This window comes from Hippocampus guttulatus, chromosome 14 (genome assembly GCF_054856545.1).
Source record: "Hippocampus guttulatus isolate MCC_2025c chromosome 14, RoL_Hgut_1.0, whole genome shotgun sequence".
Taxonomy (NCBI): domain Eukaryota; kingdom Metazoa; phylum Chordata; class Actinopteri; order Syngnathiformes; family Syngnathidae; genus Hippocampus; species Hippocampus guttulatus.
In genome coordinates this window covers 188,371-200,767 of record NC_141274.1, presented here as the reverse complement: position 1 = coordinate 200,767, position 12,397 = coordinate 188,371, and the positions used below count along the sequence as shown (strand labels likewise).

At 47.2% G+C, this 12,397-nt stretch overlaps 1 protein-coding gene across 2 annotated transcripts; it reads left to right on the top strand.

Annotated features, from left to right (window-relative positions):
- Nucleotides 1–2,853: 2,853 nt before the first annotated feature.
- adcyap1b (adenylate cyclase activating polypeptide 1b) lies at nt 2,854–5,144 on the top strand. Of its 2 annotated transcripts, XM_086129136.1 has the most exons (5): nt 2,855–3,141; nt 3,281–3,385; nt 3,989–4,132; nt 4,361–4,465; nt 4,812–5,144. In XM_086129136.1, the coding sequence occupies exons 2-5, from the start codon at nt 3,282–3,284 to the stop codon at nt 4,996–4,998; spliced, it is 540 nt and encodes a 179-aa protein (XP_085985262.1). In that variant the 5' UTR covers nt 2,855–3,141; nt 3,281; the 3' UTR covers nt 4,999–5,144. The 2 variants fall into 2 exon arrangements, with proteins under 2 accessions (XP_085985263.1, XP_085985262.1); XM_086129137.1 differs by lacking the exon at nt 4,361–4,465 and having other exon boundaries at nt 2,854–3,141.
- Nucleotides 5,145–12,397: the final 7,253 nt, after the last annotated feature.

The window sequence follows — 12,397 nt, the reverse complement described above, 5'->3', positions numbered from 1 at the left end:
TCAACGAGACAACATCCTGCCTCTTAATAGCACCAACTCTAAATTACCTTGCATTTTTAACACTTGCAGAGAGTGAGGGACATGATTTTAGGTTAATCGCCCCCTCCCCCAACACATAAACTTAAACGTCTCATGATCGAAACTCCCTTGCGTCAAATATGGCCGACATGTGCAAACGCTAAAGTCGTTAAATATTTGAAAGTAGACATCGGATCGTATCATTTAGAAACTTTACTTTGTCAATGTGAACACGCGCGTTATGGCTTCACGTTTTTGGTCTCTCTTTTTTGGGATAGAGTGGATGAGGGCGCTGTCTTGGCCAAACACTCAATTTCCAATCATCTGGCGCTCCCTAGAGGTACGAAGAGTTCGGTTTTGTGCAAAAATACAAACCGTGCTGTACTCACTTCAAAGGAATCGAAATAAGTTAATCATAATAATCCTTTCGTGATTTATTCACCCTGAAATAAAATCATTTAAAAAAATGACATTGTCCCTTTGTGCAATACTAGATAGATACATCGATCGACAGAGTTGTGCTCATAAAATTCCAAACCCTCGGGGAATATCAATTTATGAGCTCAACTGTAGCTTTACAGAACGCTCTTTGGGAGGCATGTATCCATTCATCGCTACCCCCCCCCCCCCCCCCCCCCCGCCCCCCAGACTAGTGGATTTGATTAGATTCCTGGTCCGGCTTTCCTGTGGGGTGTTTGCATTTTCTCCCTGTGCCTTCGTGGGGTTTCTCCGGGTACTCCGGTTTCCTCCCACATTCCAAAAACATGCATGGCAGGCTAATGGAACACCCTAAATTGCCCCTAGGTGTGATTGTGAGCACGAATGGTCCTTTGTCTATGTGAGCGCTGGCAAATTGGCTGGCAAGCAGTTCAGGGTGTACCCTGACAGCTGGGATAAGGCTCCAGCACGCCCGTGACCCTCGTGAGGAGAAGCAGGTGAGAAGATGGGTGGATCAATGGATGTTTTAAATGATTTGTTTTGGCCTCTTTTTCGCACAACACAAAACCCGTGATTCGGTGTGTGTGGACTTTTTAATGACTGTCTGTCAGTCAGACAGACAGACGGACAGACGGATAGACAGATAGTCATTCATCCCCCTTTTGTCCTGGTGGTGGCGCCGTGTATTCATTCCTCGATTGTGAGCGTGGGCGGTCACTTCTCGGTGCAATCCGTGGCCAAGTTAGGTGGCGGTGATGGTTCGGGCGGGATATTTGCACCCCGTTCGTGACGGTCTTTCGTCGTCACGTTGCGTCAGACTGAACGTAATGACGTCATTGCTCCGCAAAGTGCAGTTGTTCGATTCCTGAGTGGGATTCAGCATACAGTAGTATAACAAAGAAGCTTCTCATTCAAAAACACTTTGTAGGCTTTGAGTGAATTAGCATTGCATAATGGCCTTTCTCTGGTTGGAAGGGGATTTTGTGTCGTTTCTGACGCGTCGATCGCTTTATTCGGATGATTCACACAAGTGGATTGAAGGTTTCTTTCAAAAGGAACCGTGCGTCAAAGGCCCGCTCCAATCCGATTACATGGCGAATGGATGAACGCCTGAACCCCCCCCTCTCCCCCTCCTCTTCTTCACCCTTTCACCCGCACCCACGGGGCCTCGTAGACTTGCGTTCGGGGCCATTATCAGTATTGTTGGGAAAGGTGAGTGTAAATTCCAAGAAATTCAGGAGAAATGACTCTCCTGGGAAATGGTGATTATTTGGGGCCAGCGGGGCAGCTTTTAGTCCCGCACGAAACTGGGAAGCACTTCTACCCACTCGAGATAAAACACTTAATTGGATTTACTGGTGGCGGTGACGCCGCTAATGATGATGACGTGATTCGAGTACGGAATGAAAAAAAGAAAAGTCAACGCTTCAATGAAAACGCGACAAAGTGTGAGTTCAGCATGGACACAAAAAAAGAACGTTACCTGAAATACAATAGTAAAAACAAAATACGTCAGTTGATGAAATTAAGTATGGGGAAATGCTCTTTTGAATTTACTCGCGTACTAAAATGCAATTATAATTTGAAAAACATACATGGACGCGCCGGGCGTTGAGGATGGCGATCGATAAAACAAATACAAAGAAATAGAATTAAAGAGGTAGTATGAGTGTCATATGATAGATAGAAAAACGGACATATGCGTAAAAATGTACAAATAATCAATGAAATACAAGATGAGAATGTTGGAGTTTGGCATCATTAAAAATCCATCCGTTCATCCATTTCCTAATTATTTCTTAAAAATCAACTTCAACCGTATGAAAGCAGAAATACAATTTGGCGGTCTCCTAACAATATATCCAATTCAGCCTTGAAAGCAATTCGTAAAAGAATCAAATAAAACACGTACATCTAACCATACTTGTGAAAAACGGAGGGCCGCGGACACTCCGGACATCATTTTAGGCACCCCGCGATGCAATTCTGGGCTCGGCCATGGCCGCGACCGTCTTGAGGATAAGATGATTAGAAAATGGATGGCTGGACGAATGGTTTTGGAAGAACTTTGCCTACGGGGACCAAAATGCTACTCGCTCGCCCTTGAACACCGACGCGAACAGGAAAGAAAGAAAGAAAGAAAGAAAGAAAGCAATCGCGAAAGTTTGCAAGAAAACTTCTCGACCGGGGCTGCGTTCGCAGGGTGGGTGGACCGGAGATGCGCGACGGATGCAACGCGCGAGGAAGGAACCGCACCATGATAATCCCGCAGGAGGAAGGCTTGATGACGTCCATAGCATCCTTAACGTGACTTATTGGAGGGAGGGCGGATGAGGAGGAGGGAGCGAAGGGAGGGAGGGAGGGAGGGAGGGATACTTAAAGATAAAAATCCAAGGCGATCGGCGCAAGCAAAAAACTTTCGAGGACATACCGGAGAGGAACTGCTGCCGGCTGGTTTTTCTTTTTTTGGGGGGTTGGTTGGGTGGAAAGGACATTTTTGCGCAGCAGAACACTTCATTTATTATTCCTCTTCTTCTCCTTCTTCTTCTTATCCGGAGGAAGATAAAAGTGCACGCGAGGGGGGGGCGTCAAACGAAGCAGGAGTCAAGTGCATCGCACCAGGCAAGCCGCGCCCGGATCACGTCCCAGCAGCAGCGGCGGCGGCGGCGGCTTCCCGGCTCGGAGGTAAGGCGCAACTCCGGATCCTCCGCCAAAAGTCAATCCGACAAAGTTGGTCGTCCCCCACCCCGGTGCGTGCAAAAAACAAATGAAAAAAAAAAAAAAAAGCACGAAGACTAAACGCACCTTTTGTGTCCCGTTCCAGCATGGCCACTTCGAGCAAAGCCACTTTAATCTTGCTCATCTACGGAATCTTCATGCACGACGGCGTCTCCTGCACACCTCTGGGACTAAGCTACCCCAAAATCAGGTAGGTCACTTTTGCATAGGCGACGCGCGAGTTCAAGGGCGCACCGCGTGTGGATTCGCCGCGAAAGTGCACTTGGGCGTGAGCGGTTGCGCGCGAGGAACCAAACGACATTCCCAAAAAGAGGGGAAAATTTGTGTGGAAATTTGCGCGGGGCCCCTTCTGCCAACCCCCACCTTATTAAAAACCAGAGTGCAATGGATAGCCCTCGGGAGGAGGAGGAAGAGGAGGGCGCCTCACCGAGAAGCGAATCGGAAAGCTTCAAGATTGAATTCTCCTTTGACATTTCTCTTTTCCCATTGGTCATTTGTTGAGCGTATTTTTTTTTTTTTTTAATGTGGTGACTTGATCGAATTATTAGCATGTATTTTTGTTCGGCGCCGGTCAGTTTGATCGTGTTTTTTAAAAGGGTCAACGAACGGCGGGAGACGGCTTGAATAACAACGCGAATAAAAACGAAAAATAAGCTCGCGCCTTTGAACCTTTCAAACGTGCGCGCGTTCTTTTTTTTCGCTTGACCTCTTTGAATGGATTTTTTTTTTTTTGTTCTTCCCCAAATGGGACCGTGCGGGATGCCGTGACGATTTTCGGGCGTCTCTCGCGCAGGCTGGACAACGACGCGTTCGACGAGGACGGCAATTCCTTGGGCGAGTTGGGCTTCGACGGCGACCACCTCGCCTTGCGCAGCGCGCCGTCTTCGAACGACGACGGCGGCGGCGGCTACACACTCTACTACCCCACCGACAAGAGGTCTTTCTTAGCATTCTCATTCTTATGACGATGATATCTTTTGGATTTATTTTGCATTTTGCGCATGCCTGCGACGCGTTATTTGTGTCGCATTTTTGTTGTCATGTTGTTTGTTTGCGAATGTCTGGCGCATCTGTCATTTTTTTTTTGCTTTGAATTTCCTTTGGACATTTAATTTCGTTGACTTTTGTCGTCCGCTGATGATGTGTGTGTGTTTTGGCACCTCAGAGCAGAAAGGCATGCGGAGGAGGAATTAGATAGAGCCTTGAGGGAGATCCTGGGTCAGTTAACCACGCGGCATTATCTGCATTCTCTGATGACAATGCGTGCAGGGTAAGGGCTTGCTGCACCCACCTTGTCTTGTCTCTTTCTTATTTATCATTCCTTTTTTTTTTTGGGTTTAAATCCCATCGTTGACATCCCGATTGTTTTATTTTTTTTGTAATCTTTCGAAGGGGAGTGAAATATTCATGTGAATAATCCATCAATTGATTTATTTTTTTGGGGGCGGGGGGGACTCGAGTAAACGCGTCAGAATAGCAAATCGGCCTGTAAATGAATTATTGATAAGGCCCGGCGATGCATTATTAACGCCGCCCAAAAAAATGCGCTTAAATGGAATGGTTATATCTTTTTTAAATGAAGATATAATCGATGGTATTTGATTTTTGCGTCGCAGCGGCGAGGATAACGGCATGGAGGACGAAAGTGAGCCGCTCTCCAAGAGACACTCGGACGGCATCTTCACCGACAGCTACAGCCGCTACAGGAAGCAGATGGCCGTGCAAAAGTATCTGGCGGCCGTCCTGGGACGAAGGTACAGACAGAGAGTGCGCACTAAAGGACGCCGGCTCGCCTATTTGTAGTGCAGCCCCCACCCCCCCCCCCCCCACACACACACTTTGTGCGTGTATACCGTATAAATGTATGACCCCCCGCCCCCCTTCCCGGCTCTCCAGCCCCCCCCCCCAACCCGCACACACGCACACGCAGCCAGTGTCATCCGCCCATCATCCACATGATATAGCAAAGTGGATTGCGCCTCTGTGTTCTCCTTCGACATGATATAATTATGTATGACGTTAAGACATTAAAATGAATATTTTATTAATAATATCGTTTTCCCCACCCTCATTTTTTTTTTTTGCTACGAGAAAAAAAAAGGAACTTGATTAACCCTCCTGTTATGTTGCTGTCAAATTGACTCGATTTAAAGTAGAAAAGAACGAGCATTTAAAACGCAAGGGGGTAGGATGAATAATGAGAATGCTTTGGGGATTATTTCTTTCTTTTTCCGACTCTTCTTGATAATTACACATCGACGCCCTGGGTCAAAATGACCCATTTTAAAGTAAAACAACAACAACCCCCCCCCCCGCCCCCAAACCAACACTCAAATGGACTAAATTGGAAATAAATGGCAATGAAAATACCACTTTCGAACATTTTGACATAAATAAACACGCCCTGGGTCGAAACGACCCACTTAAAAGTGAAAGAATTGTTCGTTGTTGAGATCATGATGACATTTCAAAGAATGTTTTTTCACACCCCTCCACCTTCCCCATTTTGAACACCTGTGGCTCAATAAACATGACCCGGGTCAAACTGACCCATTTAAAAATGAATGAACTGCACATCATCCTATCATATATTTGCGTAGTGTTAACAATGACCTATAAACACTCAGTGTGCCCCCCCCCCCCACACACACACATTTTGAACAATTTGGGACGATTAAACACAGTCTGGGTCAAACTGACCCAGCAAACGATCGCTAGTCGTAACAGGAGGGTTAAACTGAACAGTCCGTGGATGAATATCTATTTATTTTCATGTTTCAAGATGTTTGAAAAAAAAGATCATAATTGTGCACCTTCAAAGTTATGCGCTTGAGAAGAAAAAAAACTCATCTATACATATATATATACATATAAAGAGATATATATATATATGCAGAGAAATAAATAGATAAAAAAAGACAATCAAAGTATTGAATGTTATACTTATTTTTGTAAGCTATTTTTTTAAGTGTCGTTTGTTTTTTGGACAAAAACAGGCCCAAAGAAGTGGTGAGCATGCTACATACCCGTGTATGAGTTTGTGTGCGCGTGTCTGTTAAACATTCCATTGAAAAATTATGATTGTTATTATTTGCTTTTTTATTCCTGCAAGGATGCCTCAATGATGCTCACACGTGTGGAAAACATGTGTGCGTGCGTTTGTGTCAAAAGTGCGCTCGGCAAAAAGGAGTGCAAAATCTGCATTTGCTTTGTCGTTATTTTGTGGAATATCTGCATGCTCTTGTATTGTTGGCGGAAAGTGTGTGTTGTGTGTACATAGCGGGGACTCACAAACGGTTCGGCAGCCGGGTGCCTGGGGGTGCGCAAGATTAAAAATATATTGCCAGTTTACATCTACGACGTGTGCCGCCGCCCCCCCCCCCTCTCCCTCCCCCGGGTGACATCTGTTCACAAAGTCCAAAAGGTTAAATATCGGTCATTATTTTTCATTTGATCATCCGTAGTGTTTTAATGCAAGGGGTGGGTTGGTGCGCCAGCTATGTCAGGTTTGTCGATCAGTCGGGGAATTTCGTGTGGAAATTTTGGTGTCGACCTGCTGAAAAAGAAGACGTGGGTAATCAGAAGCTGTTAAATAAGAGAGGAGAGGGTGGGCATATATCCAAGTGCAAAAAACCCCCCAAAAAGTTAAATAGGATTTTGGTAAAAAATACATTCCCCAAAATGCAGTACAGTGACCGCTCCATCGTCTTCTCCGCAATCTAGTTATGTTATTTGCCCCCCGTTGGTTAAACAGCAAAGTGGGGGCGCGCCAAATCTGCCGGGATGCAGAAGGGGCTGCATAAAAGTTGTTTATCTAAGGTGTTGGTAGCACTGGTTAAAATTTGGGTACAATTTTTTTTTTTTGGGCCACCGATCACTGGAGGCGCAAAAGCTAAAAAAAAAAACAGGTACACATATAAATCATCAAATAATGCACTTTTGTTGATCATGTTTGATAAAACTATAAAAAAAAAGGGGAGGGGTGCGCCAGTTATGTCGATTTGTAGGGATTGTCATTTGTCACGAGTGATTTTGTGTCGGGAATCCAGGCAAAGAGATGAGGAAGCGACGACATAAAACAGGGGCTATTACAGAAAAAGACAAGGTTGGCGCACTTCCAAGAATTTTTTCCTCAGCGTTTTGGTAAAAATCAGCTATCCAATAGGCACTTTGGATATTGCTCATCTTCCTCCGCGATGTAAAATCAACAATCTAGTGGTGCGTGCCCAACATTTTTATTTTTGGGCTGGTGTTTTCAAGGTCAAATCGAGGCAAGGGGGTTGCATCAACTGTGGCGATGCGTAAGGAGGTGCGTGGCTTAAGAAGCCGCCGGCGCGGTTTCAAGTCAACGTTTTTCAAGACTGCGCTTCATCGTTGCAATGATTTGGGGTGGAAATGCCCCGCGCAATTTTTAAAACCACGTTTGCATGATTAAACAAAGCAGAGTGGGGCGGAACCCGTGAGTGCGGGAGACAATCTGAGGCTGTTATAAAACATCGAAGGTTGGCGCACCTCCCGCTTGGGTAAAATTGGAGTAGCCACAATGCACTTAATCAACTGCCCATTTTCTGTGATTTGAAATCAACAATGCACTCGGATGCACACCTAACCTTTTTTCAGATTTGGGCAGATGTTGATTGTCTTTGCGCAAGAACCTTTCGGAGAGGGGGTGCACGGACCTTTTTGAGAGGAAAGTTTTTCCAAGATTGGCAGTCATCGAGCGGATTTCGCGTGGTCTAAAGATCATTTTGAGATGCGCTGCTAAATAACGATCAGCATTTCCTTGTAAATTACGTTTCTATTATTTTGTCACATGTTACAAGAACGTTGGCTCGGTTAAATGAGGCAGAGGGGGTGCGCCGACACTGGCGGAACGTTGAAGGAGTTAAAGGCAAAATTGTATAGACGACACAACGATTGAATGAAGTTTGAGATTAAACTTGTTTCGCTTAAAAAAAAAAGAGAAGAAAATCCCCTAAACAAAAACAGAGCATCATTATACCCCCCCGAGGTGCGTAGCATTATTTTTCGGAACCCCTCTGTCTTGAGTTAAGGAAGAGAAGATTGCATTCTAAGGTTGTTACGTAACAGAAAAAAAATGGTCTCGCACCATTTCAGTAAAATTAATCACGAGCACCCCGAAATGACTTTTGCGCACCCCCAGCGGGGAATCTCTGACAATTTGGGAATCCCTCTATCAGGAGCACCTCCATTTGTTGAACGGGCTCCATCGGAGGCATCTTTCCCACGCTACGTTCATTTAAGACGGCGCAAACGTGCTCGAGAACGGCCCTCCCCCCAAAATTCGGCCTTACCCGACAGTCTTGACATGGCGTGAGTGTTTCTGAGTGCGTGGAGTGCATTTATCGGACGGAGTTGGAGACAGCTCCTGGCTTTTGGTGGCTCGCTTCGATGTGAAAAAAAAAATCAATAAAATCAACAAAAAAAAAGGAATTAGCTTTAAAAGAAAATAGATGGAGAAAAAAAAATTGCCGCCGGTGACAGATGGCGATTTCAGTGGCCCTACAATGCTGCAAAGTCCACGATTGAAAGTTTTCCCGTTCTGATCACTTGGTCTTGGCCCAAGCGTCGTAGAATTAGCTGTTCTTTCTTTGTTAGGTTTTTTTTTTCTTCACGCATGACCAACGATTCATTGAGTTCAAATATATATCAATATATATGAAAAAAAAATGGAATGTATATGTCAAAGGAGCAGGAAACGTGCGTGTGCGCGTGCGTGTGTGCGTGTGCATGATTTCGGGGTGTTTCCGTGTCCGTGGGAGTTATACAAAATGACCGGTGTTTGTTATTGTTGATGACAAGGTGGTGTTATTTATTGATTGATTGATTTATTTTGCCTCGATATTAAATCACACAAAAAAAATCCTACTCGATCATCATTTCTATGTGCATCACTATATAGGAACCCCCCCCACACACACAAAACAAGGGTTAGTGATGGTGGTTGGGTGACAAATGCCTGTCGTTATCTTTGTGAAAGCGCCAAACGCCTTACTTCAATGTTGAATTTAACCCTAACTAGGAAAACAATGTGTTTGCAAAGTCAACCCGAGTCGAACTTGAGCGACGACGCACAGGAGTCCACAGGAGCTGTGGGAAGGGGGGGGGGGGGGGGTTGGCCTTTGCTCATTGTCAATCAAAGTGTTGTACGATTTGTATGAATAAATTTTTTTGTAAAACAACATCTCCTCATCAACGTCTAATCTTTGAAGCGCAAATCATGCGTCCGGTGACGCGTTGCATTCGCACGCGAGGGCGCTTCTGAAGGAAAACCAAAGAACAAAACAAAAGGTGGAGTTGACGGTCCGGCTGATGAAAAGCGAAACCCCGAATGCACGGAAACAACCCGGAACGCAAACGCGCCGTACTTGGAACGGCACTCCAAAGTCACAGAATTGGGGCGGGGGAAAAAAAGTATTTTGTTACCTCGTCCATCCAAACCGACACCTCACGCGTATTCGCAGTTCAGCATTCCCAAATTCAGCTCTTTGTGGAATTTTTTGGTGGTATTTTATTCCCCGATTCTCGACCGACTAGATTTTTTTTCTCATGGCTCTCCGGGCCTATTCGCAGCGCACTCGGTTTCCCGGGCGTTGACCGCGGGGCGGGGCGCGTGGACGATGGGGATCCTTTGCAAGCTTGCCCGCACATTTGGAAGCGTCGGCTCGGCGGTCGAGCGGAAAATAGCACGGACGCTTCCCCCGCCGCTTAGTCCGATGCCGTTAGCGTTGGCGAATCACTCCGCCAAACCCTTTCCTATTTAATGAGCTCCCCGACGTCACCGCGCCGCCATTCCGGAGTGGAACGCGCGTCTTGCTAAGTGCAGTGTGAAAAGGCTCGAAGAAGGAGGATCGGACATCGGCCGTTCCCGCTCGGGCCGATGAAAGGAAACCTCAAAGGCACCAAACGAAACCTCAAGAACCAAAGCGGCACGCAAACAAAAGGCTCACTTTGGCGCCTCACTTGTCGAAACCTCAAATCCAACGAAGGAAACTCCAAAGGTCCCAAACGGAACCCCAAATGCACCGCCCGCATCGCGGACGACCTTTGAAAGCCGACTCGGCGGCCGCGGCGCGGAGGAAAAGGCGCTCGGAAAGACGCTCGAGAAGACAAACAAACAAAAGGTGGGCTCCGGCGCTTGGATCGTTCAAAAGGGACCCTCAAATGTACCAAATGCAACCCGGAACGCGCCTCCAACGCACCCGAGCGAGCGACACCGAGACATCTGCCGTCCTCCTCCCCCCTTCTTTCCTCGGCCTCGACGGTGCGGCCGAGTCCCGCAGGAGACCGGAAAGGGCGTGGCGACGCCGTGTTTGCGATCTGATCCGCGCGCGTGCGCGCGCGCGCGCGTTTATGCAGCAGAGCTCAACTAACCCAATCAGAGACGTGTTGCGTGGCAACGCCGCGCACAAAGGGGACACGCCGATGTGTACGCAAGTGGCGACATGTCTCCACGCGCACCAAGAAGCGGGAGGAGCCTGCAGACTTTTGGAGTGCTACCTTTGACCTCCGCGGGATGATGATGGGGGGGGGGGGGGTCTTCTTCTGCAACGGCGGAGGTGGAGGAGAGAGAGTGGAAGAGCCGACGTAAGACGCGTGGAGAAAAACGAATTAGCTCACACACGGACATCTTTTGTTTCCTCCCGCCGAGGAAGTGCGAGAGGGTGACAGATTGTCGCCTGTCAAGGTTTGCGCTTCCCGTCTGAGGCCGCGCTTCACCGCGCGCATCCTTTATTTATGCTACGGGGGAGTGTTTACACACAACGTTCTTTTCAACTTGACACCAAAGCCCATAAAGAACGGCGTCCTTTCGGCTCCCTCGTTTTGGGAGAACAAAACGGGCTGGCATTTTTCACGAGGCTTTGTTTTCTTTTGTTGGCATTTCTGCTGTTTTCACTCAAACGTAGGCGGGCCGGTGGGTCCGGCGGTTCGCGCGTCCAGCTCGCACTACGCAGCTACCGGCTTCAATTCCAGCCTGCGTGGAGTTTGCGTGTCCTCCCCGGGCCCGCGTGGCTTTTGTGAGGATAAAGCGCATCGGAAAATGGATGAAAATGGCCATTCAAACATTTGGCGACGAGGGAACGGAACCCGTTTCGCCGGCTCCAAGAAACACATTTTTGGCCTTTAGATGTAAATCGCAGGGTTTTTTTTTTTTTGAAAGTACAATTCCCAGAGAGGGGGGCCGACATGGCCGCCTACTGGCCCGGCATGCAAACGGCAGCGCTTTTCACACGAGCGGTACCGAGATACCTTTTGACACGGACTTTTCCCGTCCCGAGATGTCCCGCCGCAGACAAGTTGAGATTCGCGCCAGTACAGAGACGAAGGCGAACGCCCGCCCGCCCGCCCGCCCGCAGCCAATCCGGTCAGTAAGAGCCCCGGCGGCTCCTCCGCGTGCCCGCGAGCGTCGGCCGAGGTGAGGGGAGGAGATTGAAAACCGGCCGGCGCCTCGGGGTACGTCTCCATCACGCGGCGGGCAAAAGGAGGGGAAGGAAGGAGGGGGCCGACGCGCCCATCTTTCTTTGTGTGCGACGAGGCCGGGCCAATCGGTGCGCGGGCGCGCGTCACCGACAGCCTGCATCGTCAACGAGATGGCATTCGCTTGAAGATACGCTCGCAAAAAGTTCCAAGGATCTGCCGTCCTACAAAAAAAAAAAAAAAAAAAAAAAAATCCATTTGACAGACTTTTTCTTCTACGTTGTTTTAGTGACAAACAATAATAGCCGGCCGGGTTCATTTCTTTGAAATGCGATGTCAAATTCCAAAGTTTGACCGTGGACTCATTTCAGCGTCGAAGGCGTGTTGTATTCAAAGAATAAATTCTCCAAATGTTGCTTTTGAAGTCTAAATTTAGGAATAAATGTTGTGAAATTATATTCCAGGTTTTTTTAGGGGGGGGGGTGGTCATTTGTAATTTCTCAAGTGAAAAATGCTGAAAAGAATGGATCCATTTTTTTTAACATTATAATGTAATCATTTTGGAAATGTAGATTTTTTTTGCTTGACTTTTTAATTTCACAAAGGAAAGATCGATCAGAATTTTGCAGGGATGAAACGATACACGTGCCATTCTTTGGTCTTTTTTTTCCTTTCTAAATATCTTCAAGCTACATGGGTAGTTGGGTCCACAGTTAGCAACTATTTAATGATTCATTCAAAGGGTTTTTTTCCCCCCCACAAG